The 13983-nt window shown below is 50.7% G+C and overlaps 2 protein-coding genes across 2 annotated transcripts in view; one reads left to right on the top strand and one right to left on the bottom strand.

Annotated features, from left to right (window-relative positions):
- Positions 1 to 10224, bottom strand: part of TRABD2B (TraB domain containing 2B) — a 230592-nt gene extending 220368 nt beyond the window's left edge. Inside the window, exons 1-2 of the mRNA XM_007978832.3 lie at positions 9504 to 10224; positions 6784 to 7347 (exon numbers count right to left, since the gene is read on the bottom strand). Coding sequence (XP_007977023.3) covers positions 6784 to 7347; positions 9504 to 9605 — 666 coding nt within the window. The 5' untranslated portion in view covers positions 9606 to 10224. The remainder of the gene's footprint in view (positions 1 to 6783; positions 7348 to 9503) is intronic.
- The window catches only part of LOC103224857 (selection and upkeep of intraepithelial T-cells protein 1-like), a 218709-nt gene continuing 213813 nt past the window's right edge, over positions 9088 to 13983 (top strand). The window contains exon 1 of the mRNA XM_037999602.2: positions 9088 to 9467. The gene's annotated coding sequence lies outside the window, so the exon portion shown is untranslated. The remainder of the gene's footprint in view (positions 9468 to 13983) is intronic.

Below are 13983 nucleotides of genomic sequence, written 5' to 3'. Positions count from 1 at the left end.
GGGTTTATGGTTGGAGATTCGGAGCCTGGAAGTCTTCCTGCTGTGAACTTCCAATTCTGAGACTAGAATATCTCATGACATTTTGGTCACCTCCAGCTTTAGGACCTCACTCTCCTCTGATGGAGGTGCGTAAGCCATCCTGTGCTCCTGCTTCTGCATGTGCTTTCCCCCTACATTTAGATAATATATTAAATATTAAGATATGAATGAACCAGGTTATGGAGAGGGGATGGACAGAGCTCGCCATGCCTGCAGGGGTTCTTCACAAACAGCCATCTGGGCACAGAAATAATCTGAGTGTGCACATGCCCAGGGGTCGCTGCTGGGGGACACCCGGTGACGGACATTTGCTGAGCAGCTCCTAACCAGATGGCTCTGTGAGGGAGAGACAGTGGGTGTGGCAGACTACAGAAGCACAAAGTGAAGGTTGTGCCAGGAGAAGCCTGTTCTTCTGAACCTCAGTCCAGGTTCTGGAGGTATACGGTGTAGGAGATGACAGCCTATGTTTAATTCCACAGTGATGGAGGGGCTCTCCCTCTGTGGATGAATTCCGGGGAGAAAAGGCTTCGGCATGGTCCGAGGTCCTCCAGGAGTGTCTGGGGTCTCAGGGGCAGCTTGCTCCCTTTATTCTAAGGAGGGCACATAGATCTGACAAGAGATCTGACAAGGTATAACACTGTGGGCTCCAGGGCTGCCACAGAGGCCCAGAGAGGGCTGGAGGACTCAAGAATGGTCATTCTTGGAGGACAGGAAATCAGAGAATGTTTCTGAAAGGTGGGAGCATGCAACCAAAAGGGGAAGGAAAAACAGGGTCTCTATCCAAAGTGCAGAGAACCAGGGCACAGGAGGGACTAATACTCAGGTGCTCTGTGCCTCAGTTTCCATGCTGCAAACAGGACTAATAATACCCATCTCTCAGGGCATAAAAGCAATGGAGTGAATCCTCAGGTAATGAATTCCCAGCAGGCAAAGACACATTTCCAAGTCTCTTCCCAGACCCTTCACTGGCACAGCACAGTGAGGTGCTCTGGTTGAATGAGTGAGGAGCAACAGAGGGAGAAGAGTCACAATGAAGGAGAGTAGCTGAGGCTGGGGGGTGCCCAGCAGACTGTGCCGTGACAGGCTGGGGCTCTCCTGTCTGAAGCCTGGCAGCAGAATCACCCACTGGAACCAACAGGCTCTGGACAAATAGGTATCAGCAGCAACTGCCAAAGACAAGCCTGCCAGTCCCTCCCAACTACGGGTAACTCAGGCTCAAAATTTCAGAGTGGGTTGGCGTAGGCTCTCCAAAATATGGGTCAAAGATAAGTCTCACACTGGGCCAACACTGGAAATCACGTAGCCCAGCACTCTCATGGGACTAAGGGGCAACTTAGACCTAGAGAGGGAAAAGGGCTGGCCCAAAGTCACAGGCAAGGTAGTAACAGGATCAGGATTAGAACCTGCTTTGAATATGACCTGCCTATGCTGTAGTCCAAATGTATGTGTCCCTCCAAAATTCGTATGTTGAAACCTAACTACCAAGGTGATGATCTGAAAAGGTGGAACCCCTAGAAGTAGGTTAGTTCATGAGGTCTTTACACTCACGAATGGGATTAGGGCCCTTATAAAAGAGGCTAAGGAATCTTGTTCACCCTTTCCATTATGTAAACACACAGAAGGCATCATCTATGAGAAACAGGCCCTTACCAGACACACAATCTGCTGGTACCTTGATCTTGAACTTCCCAGCCTCCAGAACTGTGAGCCATAATTTCTGTTGTTTATAAATTACCCACTGTAAGGTATTTTGCTGTAGCAGCCTACATGATAATTTTGACATTTTATGTCCTTATAGGATGGAAGGGAACTTTCAAAGTTCAGAGGGGGGGCTCCTCACTGTGATTTATACTTTTCTTCATTGTTCATTCCTTCAACGGTGCTGCATGGCTGAACAGAATCAGTTCAATGGTGCTGCATGGCGGAACAGAATCAGTTCAATGGTGCTGCATGGCAGAACAGAATCAGTTCAATGGTGCTGCATGGCGGAACAGAATCAGTTCAATGGTGCTGCATGGCGGAACAGAATCAGTTCAATGGTGCTGCATGGCGGAACAGAATCAGTTCAATGGTGCTGCATGGCGGAACAGAATCAGTTCAATGGTGCTGCATGGCGGAACAGAATCAGTTCAATGGTGCTGCATGGTGGAACAGAATCAGTGCAATGGTGCTGCATGGTGGAACGGAATCAGGGATGGTCACATCATGATTTCTGACCATTTGCTCATTAATTCATTCATGCTCCAAATATTTACTGAGCACATACTAATACCTGCTGGCCTCCAGGGTATAGACATAGGAGCTCTGACTATAAACCAAAGAGATCTTTATTCAACCGTGCAGGCTTAGCCTATATTGGGGGTGGGGGTGTGTGTATGTCTTCATAGGGGTCGCTTAGAAAGTTGGCGACATATTCCAGGGGAGTAGCTGATGCCCAGAATGTCTTTGAGAACTCCTATTTTAGAATCACCTTGAGATCCAATTTATAAGCCAAGGAGAAAATCAGTTCCAGCACTTTTCAATTCTCTCTCTCTCTCTTTCTTTTTCAGTAAAAAATGATCTACCACCATTCCAGCACACACAAACACACACACACACACACACAATTCAGCAGAAATGTCATCTAATAAAAACCAGATCATTTTTCAGACACTGGAAAAGCAGGGGTTGTGGCAATGGACTCACCTGAGTTTGAACACTGAGTCCACTTGGCCTGTCTGTGTAATCCACAGCCAAATGACTTCACCTTTTCAGGTCTCAATTTATGGTCTTAAAAATAAATACGATAATAAACCTTGTTGCATCTCTGTGAGGATTAGAGATAATGTAATTATGAGGTCTAATGCAGCACCCTGAATAGAGACAAAACTCAATAAATGGTATTGTGAGGGACTTGTAGAATTTTACAAACATTCTGCACACCTTTGGCAGGCATGCTTCAGTGTTCAGGCACTACACATATTAGACGGGTAATGCTCGCATGCTTGGTAAAGTACAGAACAGCAGAGTCCTTGTTTTCTTATTATACCTCAGAGAGAGAACCATGCAACTTTGAGGTCTCATCCAGTGTCTCCACCTCTGCCACGCAGGGAGTTGAAGGGGAGGACTCAGGTCCCCTAGAGGTAGAAGTAGTGGCAGCTGGTACCAGTCCCTGGAGGCAGCAGGCAGAGCTGATAGAAATCTGCAGGTCTCAAGCTTGTCATAAGATCTGGACTCGAGACTTATGCATCCTCGGGCCCCCGAGGGCAGGGGCTCACCACCTCCTAATACTCCAACTTTACTATGTTCAGCAAGGGGTAAAGAGTGGATATGGCTGCTGGGAGAAGGAAGTGGTAACTTCCCATGTAGCCTTCCTCTTTCCCTGCCCAGAAGCCAGCCTAGACTGTTTGCCAAGCACAAAACCAACATCCAGGTAGTCGTTTTAACCCATCAACAACCTCCCACAGGTAGTATCTTCTCATGTCCCCACAAAACAAGCTCAACTTTGAAAGACTGGTAATTACTGCCCCATGGGATGGATGGGCACACCAAGTCTTGTCCAGGATTTTATACAAGTCATTGGTTTTACTGTTGAGGCTGGGACTGACACCTGGAAGCAAGTCTGCTATCTCCAGCCCACTGTGCTGAGCTATCTATAACACATCAAGAAAACCTTTAGAGACCTGCCTCACCACCAGCCTCATAGCCGAAAGAAATAATATCTCTACAAGTATAAATTTTCCAAGAAATAAAATGTTAAGCCCTCAAGTTCAAACGGGGAGAGAGAAACAGAAGAAAGAACTAAGGAATGATTACGGAAGGTATCAAATACCTAAACAGGAGGAAGTCTAGAGAAACAGTGTGGGGAAGCCAGGAGAACACTGTCCTTCATACAGAGTCAGGCTGACTGGCTCTGTTCGTTATTAGCTATGTGACCTTGGGCAAGTCATTCAACATTTCTGGATGCCCACCTTAGAAAGCCATAAGATTGTTATGAGAATTCAATGCAATGGAAAAGCATGTGGAGCCTCCTGCAGGGTGCCTGGCACGTGGAATTGATTAGAATCATCCTATGGAATGTCAGGGCTGGAAGGAGCTTGAACGATGACCTCATCTCAGTGTCTCATTTCACAGACCCAGAAAACAGGGCCCAGAGAGAGGAAGTGACTTGCCCAAGGTCACATAGCAAAGTCATGGAGATGTTGGGTCTAGCACCCTCAGTTTATTTTGAAATCAAACACCAAAACCTAACAATAGACCTGATCTCCCAAGCTGTGCAAGGGTGGAAGAAGCTTTTTCCGGGGTTCCAAAACAAGCTTTCTTTCTCCATTCAACAAGCAAAATTATGCTATTTCTGCCCAGAAAAAATTACAAAAATTTTAAAAACAATATTAATACTAAAATCCTAGATCTTAACAAAAAGACACTCTTTTAAGCCTTATTTTTCCTGCCTTCTTCTCTCACTGCCCCCCCAACCCAAATATTTTGCAATAACAGTAATGCTGCAAGGAAAGAAAAAATAAAAATCTGATGCACTTAACAGATATTTCAGTACACTAATGCATCACAGATGTTCATATCAAACTGTGCACGCGTGCATGCAATTTTACTGAGAAGGCTGTTGCATTTCTGATTTTGAATTTTTGGATCCCTAATGACCTCATCTGCCTAGGCTCCAGAATCCCACCCTTCCCATTTAGTCCAAGGCTGCCCAAGGGGATGGAGGAGAGATTTCATCGCCTCCCTACAAAATGATAACAGGACAAATTGGCATGATTGGACACTCAGGCAGGTGGTGAAGGGTATGGAGATTAAGGAACTAAGGGGAGTTCTGTTTTCTTTTGTGCAAGACTTGCTTTCTGCAGCTCTTTTGAGGAGCTGGACCCAAAAACAATGTCAAGAGTGGGCCCAGGCTGGTGATGGGTGGGCACGTTTTTGAAACAGAGATTGAAGTCTGTTTGATCTTCAAGCATGAGCTTTGGAGACTGTCAGCAGGCTCCCTCCCGGCCGATGAATGGCTCTCAGTAACTTTTCCTAAAACATAACCTCACACACACTTTCTAGCAAATGCTTTCACCCTACCAAAGCCATCATTTGGTTAAATAGCAGTGCTTCCAGACCCCAAAGAAAGATAGTTTTGTTGTTTTAAGAGAGACAGATTAAAGCCAGGGGCTGCTTAGCCAGAGTTTGTGTGTGCTCCCTTCAGCCTTTGTCGGATTCCTCTGTGGTTGGTGCAAAGAGGGTTTTGAGAGCGATGGTGGATACCTCACCTCTAAAAAAGATATCGAGGCCAGACCTAGGCCTCTGAACAGAGAGGCCTCCCACAAACCTGCCTCCGAAATGAGATGGGCGTTGAGCGCCGGGGGTCCCGACACAGATAATATCAGCTCCCGAGGCTGGCAAGGGAAAAGTCACTTCAGAGGGAGAAAGCGGCTATGTTCAGAGGAATCAGCACTGGGCCAGAGAATACACAGGATTTTCCCCCGTGGAGAAGGAGTCAGGCGTAGTCAGAACCCTGCAGGGCGTGACTAACTGCCCCAATACTCCTGCCACTGGGGCCCTCTGGGTAAGGACTCCACAATTATGGGAGAGCCAGCAGGAGAACCGACAAACCCGCCTTTCATTTGGCCGGCAAATCAATCTGGCTTCTTACCTCCCCAGGGACAATATTGCATTTCCCTTGGAAAAACAAAGGCCAGAGATCTTGGAAAGGGGATCAGTTTCTGCTGCTGTTTCCCTGGTGAAGAGCTTGCAACATCTCCGGGGCAGCAAGCAGGTCTGATTCCAGTGGTAGTTTCTGGTCCAGTCAATTTATGAGGCTCTCTCCTTAGTGGGCAGCATGTCTCTGAGCCATGCCTCACTCAGGAAATTGGCCCAAGCCCCATCTTGGGGCCTCCTTGAAGGAGTCCCCATCCTGGGATTGACAGTCCCGTTCTCAAGACACAGATGTGAACTCATTGTTCCCAGGGTCTCAGAGTTGAGTTTGGGGCCAGTGAGTAGCAAGTGACCTCTGTCCATGGAGACAGGGCTTTTAATGACATTTTGCTGTATCAGATCTCTGGCAGCCAGAGACTTTAAACCTCTTAAGCCCCTCCCTTTTCTCCTACTTCCGAGGTTCAGAAATCAGGACTGTCAACCTTTAAGTGAACACACTTCTCTGAAATTATTAACCTTAAAACTGTCCTGGCTGACTTTCTCCTGGCCTTAGGGAGGCGGTCTGAGGGTCACCTAGAGCTTTGCACAGAGCTGGGAAACTGATGGTGCTTAATCTCAAATGACAAGCAGCACTCTACTGTCGCCAGGTCCCGGGCAACTCCTTGTCGGCTCAGCCCCGGGAGCTATGCCTTCCTCTTGTTTTCTCGGGCACTGTCCACACACCAGCCTCAAGACAACCTCCAGGGCCTCAGGAAGGCCTGACACACACTGGAAGCCCCTCTTTTTGTTTTTGATCACTCTGATGCTCTGAAGGAAATTCTTTCTGCCCAGGCAAGCACAGCAGGTGAGGAGTGTACATCCCCAACATGTAATACTGCTGCAATAGAAGCAAACACTCAGACTCTTACCCCAAATTCCAGTACATGCCACTCTCAACTGATACTACCAGAGCAGCCAAGTGCTGCCTTGCAGCCCAAAAGAACCTCTCCTTCCAGAAAAAGGACCTGACTCTGGCTGCCTCACGCTCCCCGTCGGAGAAGAAAGACAATCAGAGAAGAGGACTCAGGCGCCCAGGGCTGTCAGCTCCAGCCTGGGGCCCTGCATGCCTACCTGGGAGAAGTTGAGCCCGTTGTTGAGGGGATGGCACTGCTCCTCCACCTGCTCCACAGCCCCTGTGGTCTTCTTCATCTTCTCAGCCTGCTGGGCCAGGTAGAGGTCGAGCACGGGCACGCCGCGGAAGCGCACGTCCCTCTCGGTGAGTGAGTTCACCATGAGCATCACCCAGACAGGCCTCTTGCGCTCCCAGTTGCCCGCGATGGCATTGAATAAGTAGTCAGCATAGAGCCCCCTGCCCCGCTGAGCGGGCGTCATCCAGGAGGGCATCATCAGCTTGACGTAGTCCAGGTGGCGCTTCAAGCGCCAGTAAAGCTCGCGAGGCAGCACATCCTGCAGGTTTTCCCCGTGCGGCAGCAGCTGGCAGCTGGCCAGGGCCGAGATGGTGTAGGGGTCTGTCAGGTCCAGCTCAAAGTAGACATGGGCGCTAGCCTGGAAGGCTGCCTTGGAGTTGTCCGGGATGAAGTCCCAGACACGGGTGTAGGGGACGTGGATAGTGCCAAACAGGTAGGCCGGCGGATCACGACGAATCGTCCACAGGAAGGAGTTCAAGTCCCTCTGCTGCAGGAGTAGAGGAGAGGCAAGGCAGTGAGGCCGAAGGCAACAGAGTAGAGTCAGGGTAGCCCAGAGGGAGGTGCAGAGGGAGGTGAGGATGGGAGGCAGAGACCATACACAGGCCATGGTAAAGAGCCAGGGCTTTGGAGCCTGAGAGACCCACATGGAAAACCTAGCTTTGCCCCGTCTTAGATGTATGATCTTGAGTGAATCATTTCACTTCCCACAGGCTGTTTCCTCATCTATAAAATGGGGGTGAAAGCAACTACCTCAGGGGTTGTTGGGAAGATTAAAAGATACAATATATGTATATTAAGCCCTCAGACCAGTGCCAGGCACAGAGGAAGTCGGCAATGAAGGGAAACTCTCATGATTAGCAATTGCCATGAGTGCCAAGGACTGCCACACCACCTGAGAATATTCATGCTTGGCCAAGTCAAACCTTCACCGGTGGTGTTTCATGTGGAGGGTAGGGAAAGGGGGACCAAGAGTCCTGCTCTGGCAAGAAGGGAGGAAGTCATATAACTTTTAAATCCAACCATTAGAAGATATATGCCAAGAGCACTTTGAAAGCAGAACACCTATTAAAAATAGCACACCTATTTAAACAGCTACTTCACATTCATCACGGTGAATACACTTTTCTTTTTGGAGGGCAGGTCTGGGGTGTCGGCTACTTTGCTCCACCAGCTGAGACCATAGATGAGAAAGTGCTTTAAAATCTTGCACGGCCAAGTCAAGTTTCAGAATCTGGCTTGGGAGGAAAGGATTCCATTACAATTAGTCCCAAGAAATGTACATATTCTGGGTACTTTCCAGGCTCCTCCCCTAAAAATGTATACCTGATCTCCAACCCCAGTTGTTTGTCATTTTCTATGACCTAAGCTCCAACTTTGGGGAGTGTGTGTGTGTGCGCGTGCGTGTGTGTATGTGTGCGCGTGCGTGTGTGTGTGTGTGCGTGTGTGTGTGTAGGAGCTGAGGAGAGGTATGCAGACAGGGGTCCTTTCTACAGATCCAAGTCAGGGCTGGGCATAAAGGGCATGAGAAGGGGACTGTCATTTCTCTTAGGCAAAGCCATTTTCCATCCAGAAAAATCCCTGGAGTGCCCACTGACCACTTGCAAGCTTTAGACCAACTCATAACATTTTCCTGTCTGATTCTAGCACAAATGAAAAGTATGTGTTGGGATGGGTAGCTTGTGGGAGAACAGTACATTACTTTACTAACTACCCAAAACTGTAAATCCCCGCATGTTGGCGATAGACTGAGAGCCCAGCCAGCCAACGGGCTCCTTGTTTGTGCACAAGGCAGGCCACTGGAGGTGCACCTTGCCCAGGGTCAGCGAATTCCGGGCTGACAGGCAGCACACCGACAGCAGCCAGACCCTACGGTCTCCTGGCCTCCAATTCAGGGTTACTGTCAATGCATTAATTTACACTTAGAGGGAAAGATACTGAAGGAAATAAAGAGGTTCTTTGTTTTGGAAGGAAAATTAGGAGAACCAGTAATTACTTGACCCCAGGAAATATTAGGCCAGTACGTCCTGGCATTGCCTTTTCCTCTCCTCTGAAATCTTCCCCCTTTTCATGAAATATGGACGCTTGGGAGAGTAGGTGGTGGGAGCCTGGACCGCAGAGATGGAGGTGAGAACCAGCAACAGGGAGAAAGTTTGTCTTAGGTCAGAGTGGGAGGGCAGGGAGAAAGAGGGAAGCCTGGGAGGGGGCAGAGTGTGTGAATGGGAGAGCAAAAGGTTCGATAGAAGTCAAGAGAAGAGCAAGGAATGGTAGAAAGACACAGTCAGAAACGGGCAGAGAGACGAGAAGTGTAAAGAGAGAGAGAGAGAGAAAAAAAAACATGAGAAAGGAGAGACAAAAAGGGGCACAGAGAGAGGAAGCGTCCAAGCAGGACCACAAGTCAAGGGGAGAGCCCGAGAGCGGCAGCGCGTGGAGAAGGAACCAGAGAGGGAGCGCCCCTTCTCGCTCCTGGCTTGGAGCTGGAGCCGGGGCAGGCAGGAGCGAAGGAAGGGCGCCCGAGGCTGCGTCCGGCGGGTGGAGGTGGAGCGGGTGGGCTAAGGTGGGTGCGGAAGCAGTACCCAAACCATCGTCCCATGGGACTGGAATACCCAGGTAGGCGGGAGAGTGGCTGGGAAGGCGCTCGCTCACCGATCCGGGCGGCCGGCACTGTCCTCCGTCCGGGGGCTGCGGGCGGGCGCGAGCGGTGGCGAGGAGGGCGGCGAGCAGCGGCCCCGCCAGGGCGGCGTGCATCCTGCCGCGGCCCGCGGGGCGCGGGGGACCCTCCCGGGCGGCGCCCCTCAGCGGGGCGGGGAGCCCCCAGTTGGGCACGGAGTTTCCTCTGGAGCACTGGGCTCCAGCCACAGGATGCTGGTCGCCCTCTGGGGCGTGGCTGACTGTCCCTGTCGAACCTGGGGGTTTCTCTGGGGCGGGGCTCCGTCTGTTGGAAGACAGGGACCCTCTAGGGCTGGGCCCCGCCCCCGGGCGCTCAACCTCGCTGGCTGAGCCCCCAGGTGCTGAGGGCGTGTTGGGGTCCGGGGGCTCGCGGGGTCCCGGAGCTGCGTCGGGGTTCAGGGGCGCGCGGGGTTCCTGGGGCAGAACCGAGAACCCGGGGTGCGCGGGGGTCCCTGGGTTATGCTGGGCGCCCGGGGCGCGCAAGGGTCCCAGGGGTGCGCGGCGCTCCAGGAGGCGCGCAGTGGGACAAGTGCGGCGGAGGGCGCGGCAGGGGTCGGGGGCCGCTCTGGGGCGGCCGGCTGCCCCAGAGTCCGGCTCAGAGGGGCGGCGGGCGGCCGCGCGGCCGCTGCCCGGGCTCCGCCATGCTGTTCCGCGGCCGGGAGAGAGGGAGAGAGGAGGGCGGGAGAGCGGCGCGGAGCCGGGCCGGGCGGGGGGCTGGGGCCGCTGAGGCGGGGGAGGGGAGGACCTGGCGCGGGGGGCGCGGGGGCGGGGGACCGGGGCCGAGCCTGGCCGGGCCGGGCCGGGCGGCAGGGAGTCGGGGCTAGCTCCGCGCCCGGGCGCGGCGAGGCGGGGTCTGATGGGCATAGCAGGCGCTCGCTCGCTCCTCTCTGGCTCCCTCGCTCGCTCCCTCACACGCGCGGAGGGAGGCGAAGCCCGCAGCAGCCACTTCCCAACTTTCCAAACTTCCCAGCGCAACTTTTTCCTCCCCTCCCCTGCCCGCGCCTCCTCCCCCATCCCTCCCACTTCCCATCGCCCGGCGCGACCGGGCCGCAGCTTCGCCGTGCGACCGCCAGAGGGCGCCCGGGCTAATGACCGACTCGGCCAACCTCCGCGGGCTCAGCGGCAGACGCGGACTGGGTGGCAGCGACAGATTTGGGGACCAGCCTCGCCCAAAGCGTCCCTCCCGCAGATCCTGGCAGGAGCGAACAGCGAGAGGGACAGAAATTGGACTGGGGAGGTAGTCTCTCGAAATTCAGAAAGCTGCTGTGTACAACTTTATGACATGCGTAGCGCTGGGGTGAGCTTGGTAGGTGCTCTGCAAACACCAACTGAAAAAGAAAAGAAAAAGAAATCCCCAAAATTCCTTGGAATCTTCCATTTAAGTAAATCCCCTCTTATCTATGTCCTTGGACCCACGCAGTATCCCTGTACCTGTCTCTGGAAGAGTGAGGATTGATATCGCAGTGTCTTAGACCACAAGACTTGAAAGACCCCTTAAACCAACCTATTCGTCCTCAAGAGGCACATGAGACTTAGAGAAAGCCAGGGCGCAAGATCTAAGCTTCTGAGTTGTTTCCAGCAAATGGAGAAAGGGAGGCACAGGCACCCCTGCTTGGTTCTGTTAAAGGAGAGTTTGTTGTCTCTTCCTATTCTGACAACAGGTATTGACGGATGAATTAGGTGATACTGTCAGGAGCCCGCCCACAGCCTAGAGAAGGAGACAGACAGGGACAGATATGCAAAGAAGCCATTAAAATACAGATGATGAGGGCCAGGAGAGACAGAAGCACAGGGAAATGGGAGCAGAGAGGAAGAGCTCCTAACACAGCCCAGAGGCCCAGGGAAGATGCCTGGGAGATGGTTTTGAAAAATAAGTCAGAGGTGGCTTAGAGAAAGAGGTGCACACGCCTTCCAAGTGGAAGAGCAGGTGCCAAGGCATAGCAGTGTGAGAGCACTCCAAGTAGTTACCCATGGCTGCAGCAAAAAGCGAGTGGCAGGAGCTGAACCTGTGTCTTCCAGCCAGGCTGGGGAGTTTGTCCGTTCTAGGTATCAGGTGATAGGAAGTTACTGCAAGATTTGAAGTTTAAGGTGGCTAGAGTAGATCTGTGCTCATCGGGGGCATGAATTGGAGGGGGCAAGTTGGAGGCAGGGAGACCAGTGGACAGATAGTGAGGGGGGAGCCAGAGCCCAAGCCTCGGTCTCCTGACTCCCAGCCCAGTGTTCTCCCCACTTCTCCCACTCATGCCTGCAGGTACCAGATTGAGCAGCTAGAAAATGGCCACACCAGAAGGCTGAGTGAGAAAGACCAAGCAGGGCCGGAGGGTCAGAAAGGTTTTCCAGAGCACAGGATCTGGGCGGTTGGGAGGAACACAGGAAGGAAAGAAGGGGACACCAGAGACTGGCAGGTTGACCCTCATGTGCCACATAAAGTTGCCACTTTTGTAAGTTACAAGTGAATGCATGTTGGCAATTTCATATGGTTCAGTTTACTGGCTGTCTGGAGCAACCTCAGCTTCTTAGCTATACACACACTTGGTGACAGACACCGAGCAAGCCAGAGTGCCCAGATGGTATGTATGAGAGCACAGGACAGCACCATGCTTCCCACACACAGAGCTCTGAGACCTGCAGCTCTGAAAAGAGATGCCTTTAAAGAGCCTCCACTTTCCGGAGCTCCAAAACTCCTTACAAAGTCACCACTCTGCTGGTAAGGATGAGGGGAGGTGAGAGCTGAATTCCACTGGAGGGAGGGACATGGGTCCTCGTTGGAGAATTAGAAGATAGAAGTCAGATAGTGAATAAGAAAGAGCCTGATCAATTTAAAATAATGGTGTGTAAATATGTGTGTGGATTTTGGAAACCTTCCCCTCCTGTATTGTAAACAAAGATTCCCTGGTATCTTTTTTCCTAAAATTATAAAAGTTGTGTTGGCTAATTTTCATGAGTGTCAGTTATGACTTCCTCCTCCATGGTACACGTGGTGACTGTGACCAGGGCAGAACAGTTAGCTTCTCTGTGCCTCTCTTTCCCCAGCCAGTTTCCTGTCCCCCTCACTTTCTGTGAGTCAATGTGTGCAATAATGTCTTAAGATCTTTACCAGTATTGTTATTGATATTCTTAATGAGATGCAAGAATAAATAGATTTTTCTATTCCTGGATATATACCCAAGAGAACTGAAGACATTCATCCACACAAAATACTCTACGTAAACTGTGATAGCAGCATGATTTGTAATAACTGAAAGGTGGAAACAACCGAAATGTTCATCAACTTATGAATAAATTAACAAAATGTGATATATAAAAATATATCTTTTGCCTTAAATATATACATTTTAAAAACATGTTATAGTCACATGATGGAATATTATTTGGCCATAAAACAAAATGAAGTACCAATACATGCTATTTCCAGGATAGCATAAATCAATCTTGAAAACATTATGCCAAATGAAGCCAGTTGCAAGAGGACATATATTATATTATTCTATTTGTATGAAATGTTCAGAATAGGCAAATACATAGCAAGGCAGAAAGTAGATTGGTGAGTGCCTAAGGCTAGGAAAAATGGGGACAATGGTGGGGCCATAACTGGAGGGTACTGGGTTTCCTTATGGAGTAATGAAAATATTCTAGAATGGTGATGGTTGCGCAACTCTGTGAATATATTAAAAACCATTGAATCACATTTTAAATGGGTGGATTATAGGGTATGTGAATTATGTCTCCATAAAGCTGTTACCAAATAAATAAGTTTGGGGCCTCAGGAGAGAGTGTTCCTCAAGACTCAAGAGCAAGGGTCTCAGTGTTTTCAAACCATTTTTTTCCTTCCACATTGTGTAGTGTGAGAAACCCTGGATGATGATAGTCCTCAGTCCTGGAGACTTATCCTGCTTCTGCTAACATCTCACGAGGCATCTTTGGGTAATTCACTTGTTCTCTCTGGACCTGAGTAAGAACTGAGGTTTCATGTCATCAGTATGAAGAAGTTTGTGGAGCAGGTCACCTTTAGGAGCCTCTATACCTAACACTGGAGTTCTGAGCCCCTTGGTTACAGCCTGCTTAGAGGCTTTAGGCAGGATGGGGAAGAGCACAGGGCTCAAGAGAGAGTCAGGGGACTCAGAGCTTGCCTCCTCTCCGCTGGGGCACATCTGGCTCACTTTCCTTTTATTGCATTTTAATTAAGTTGTTCAATCAAATTGGTACCAGGAATTGAAGGCTGTAACAGCTGGGGCAGGAGCAGAAAGCCTTGTAGCGGAACTAAACCAACAAAGTCTGCCTCCTGAGCAGATCCAGGAGCCCAGTGCTGCTACAGAGCGTCTCTCAGGGAGGGAGGTGAGAGGCTCCCCTGCGGCAGTCCACTGACAGGAGGAGCTTTGCTCTGGGCCTGAGGGCTGCCCTCCTGCAAGGCCATTGCCCTGGTCATTGGCCACACTGGCATTTTCAAATGGGCCTA

The sequence above is a fragment of the Chlorocebus sabaeus genome, chromosome 20 (genome assembly GCF_047675955.1).
Source record: "Chlorocebus sabaeus isolate Y175 chromosome 20, mChlSab1.0.hap1, whole genome shotgun sequence".
NCBI lineage: Eukaryota > Metazoa > Chordata > Mammalia > Primates > Cercopithecidae > Chlorocebus > Chlorocebus sabaeus.
This window is presented reverse-complemented; position numbering and strand designations above follow the sequence as displayed.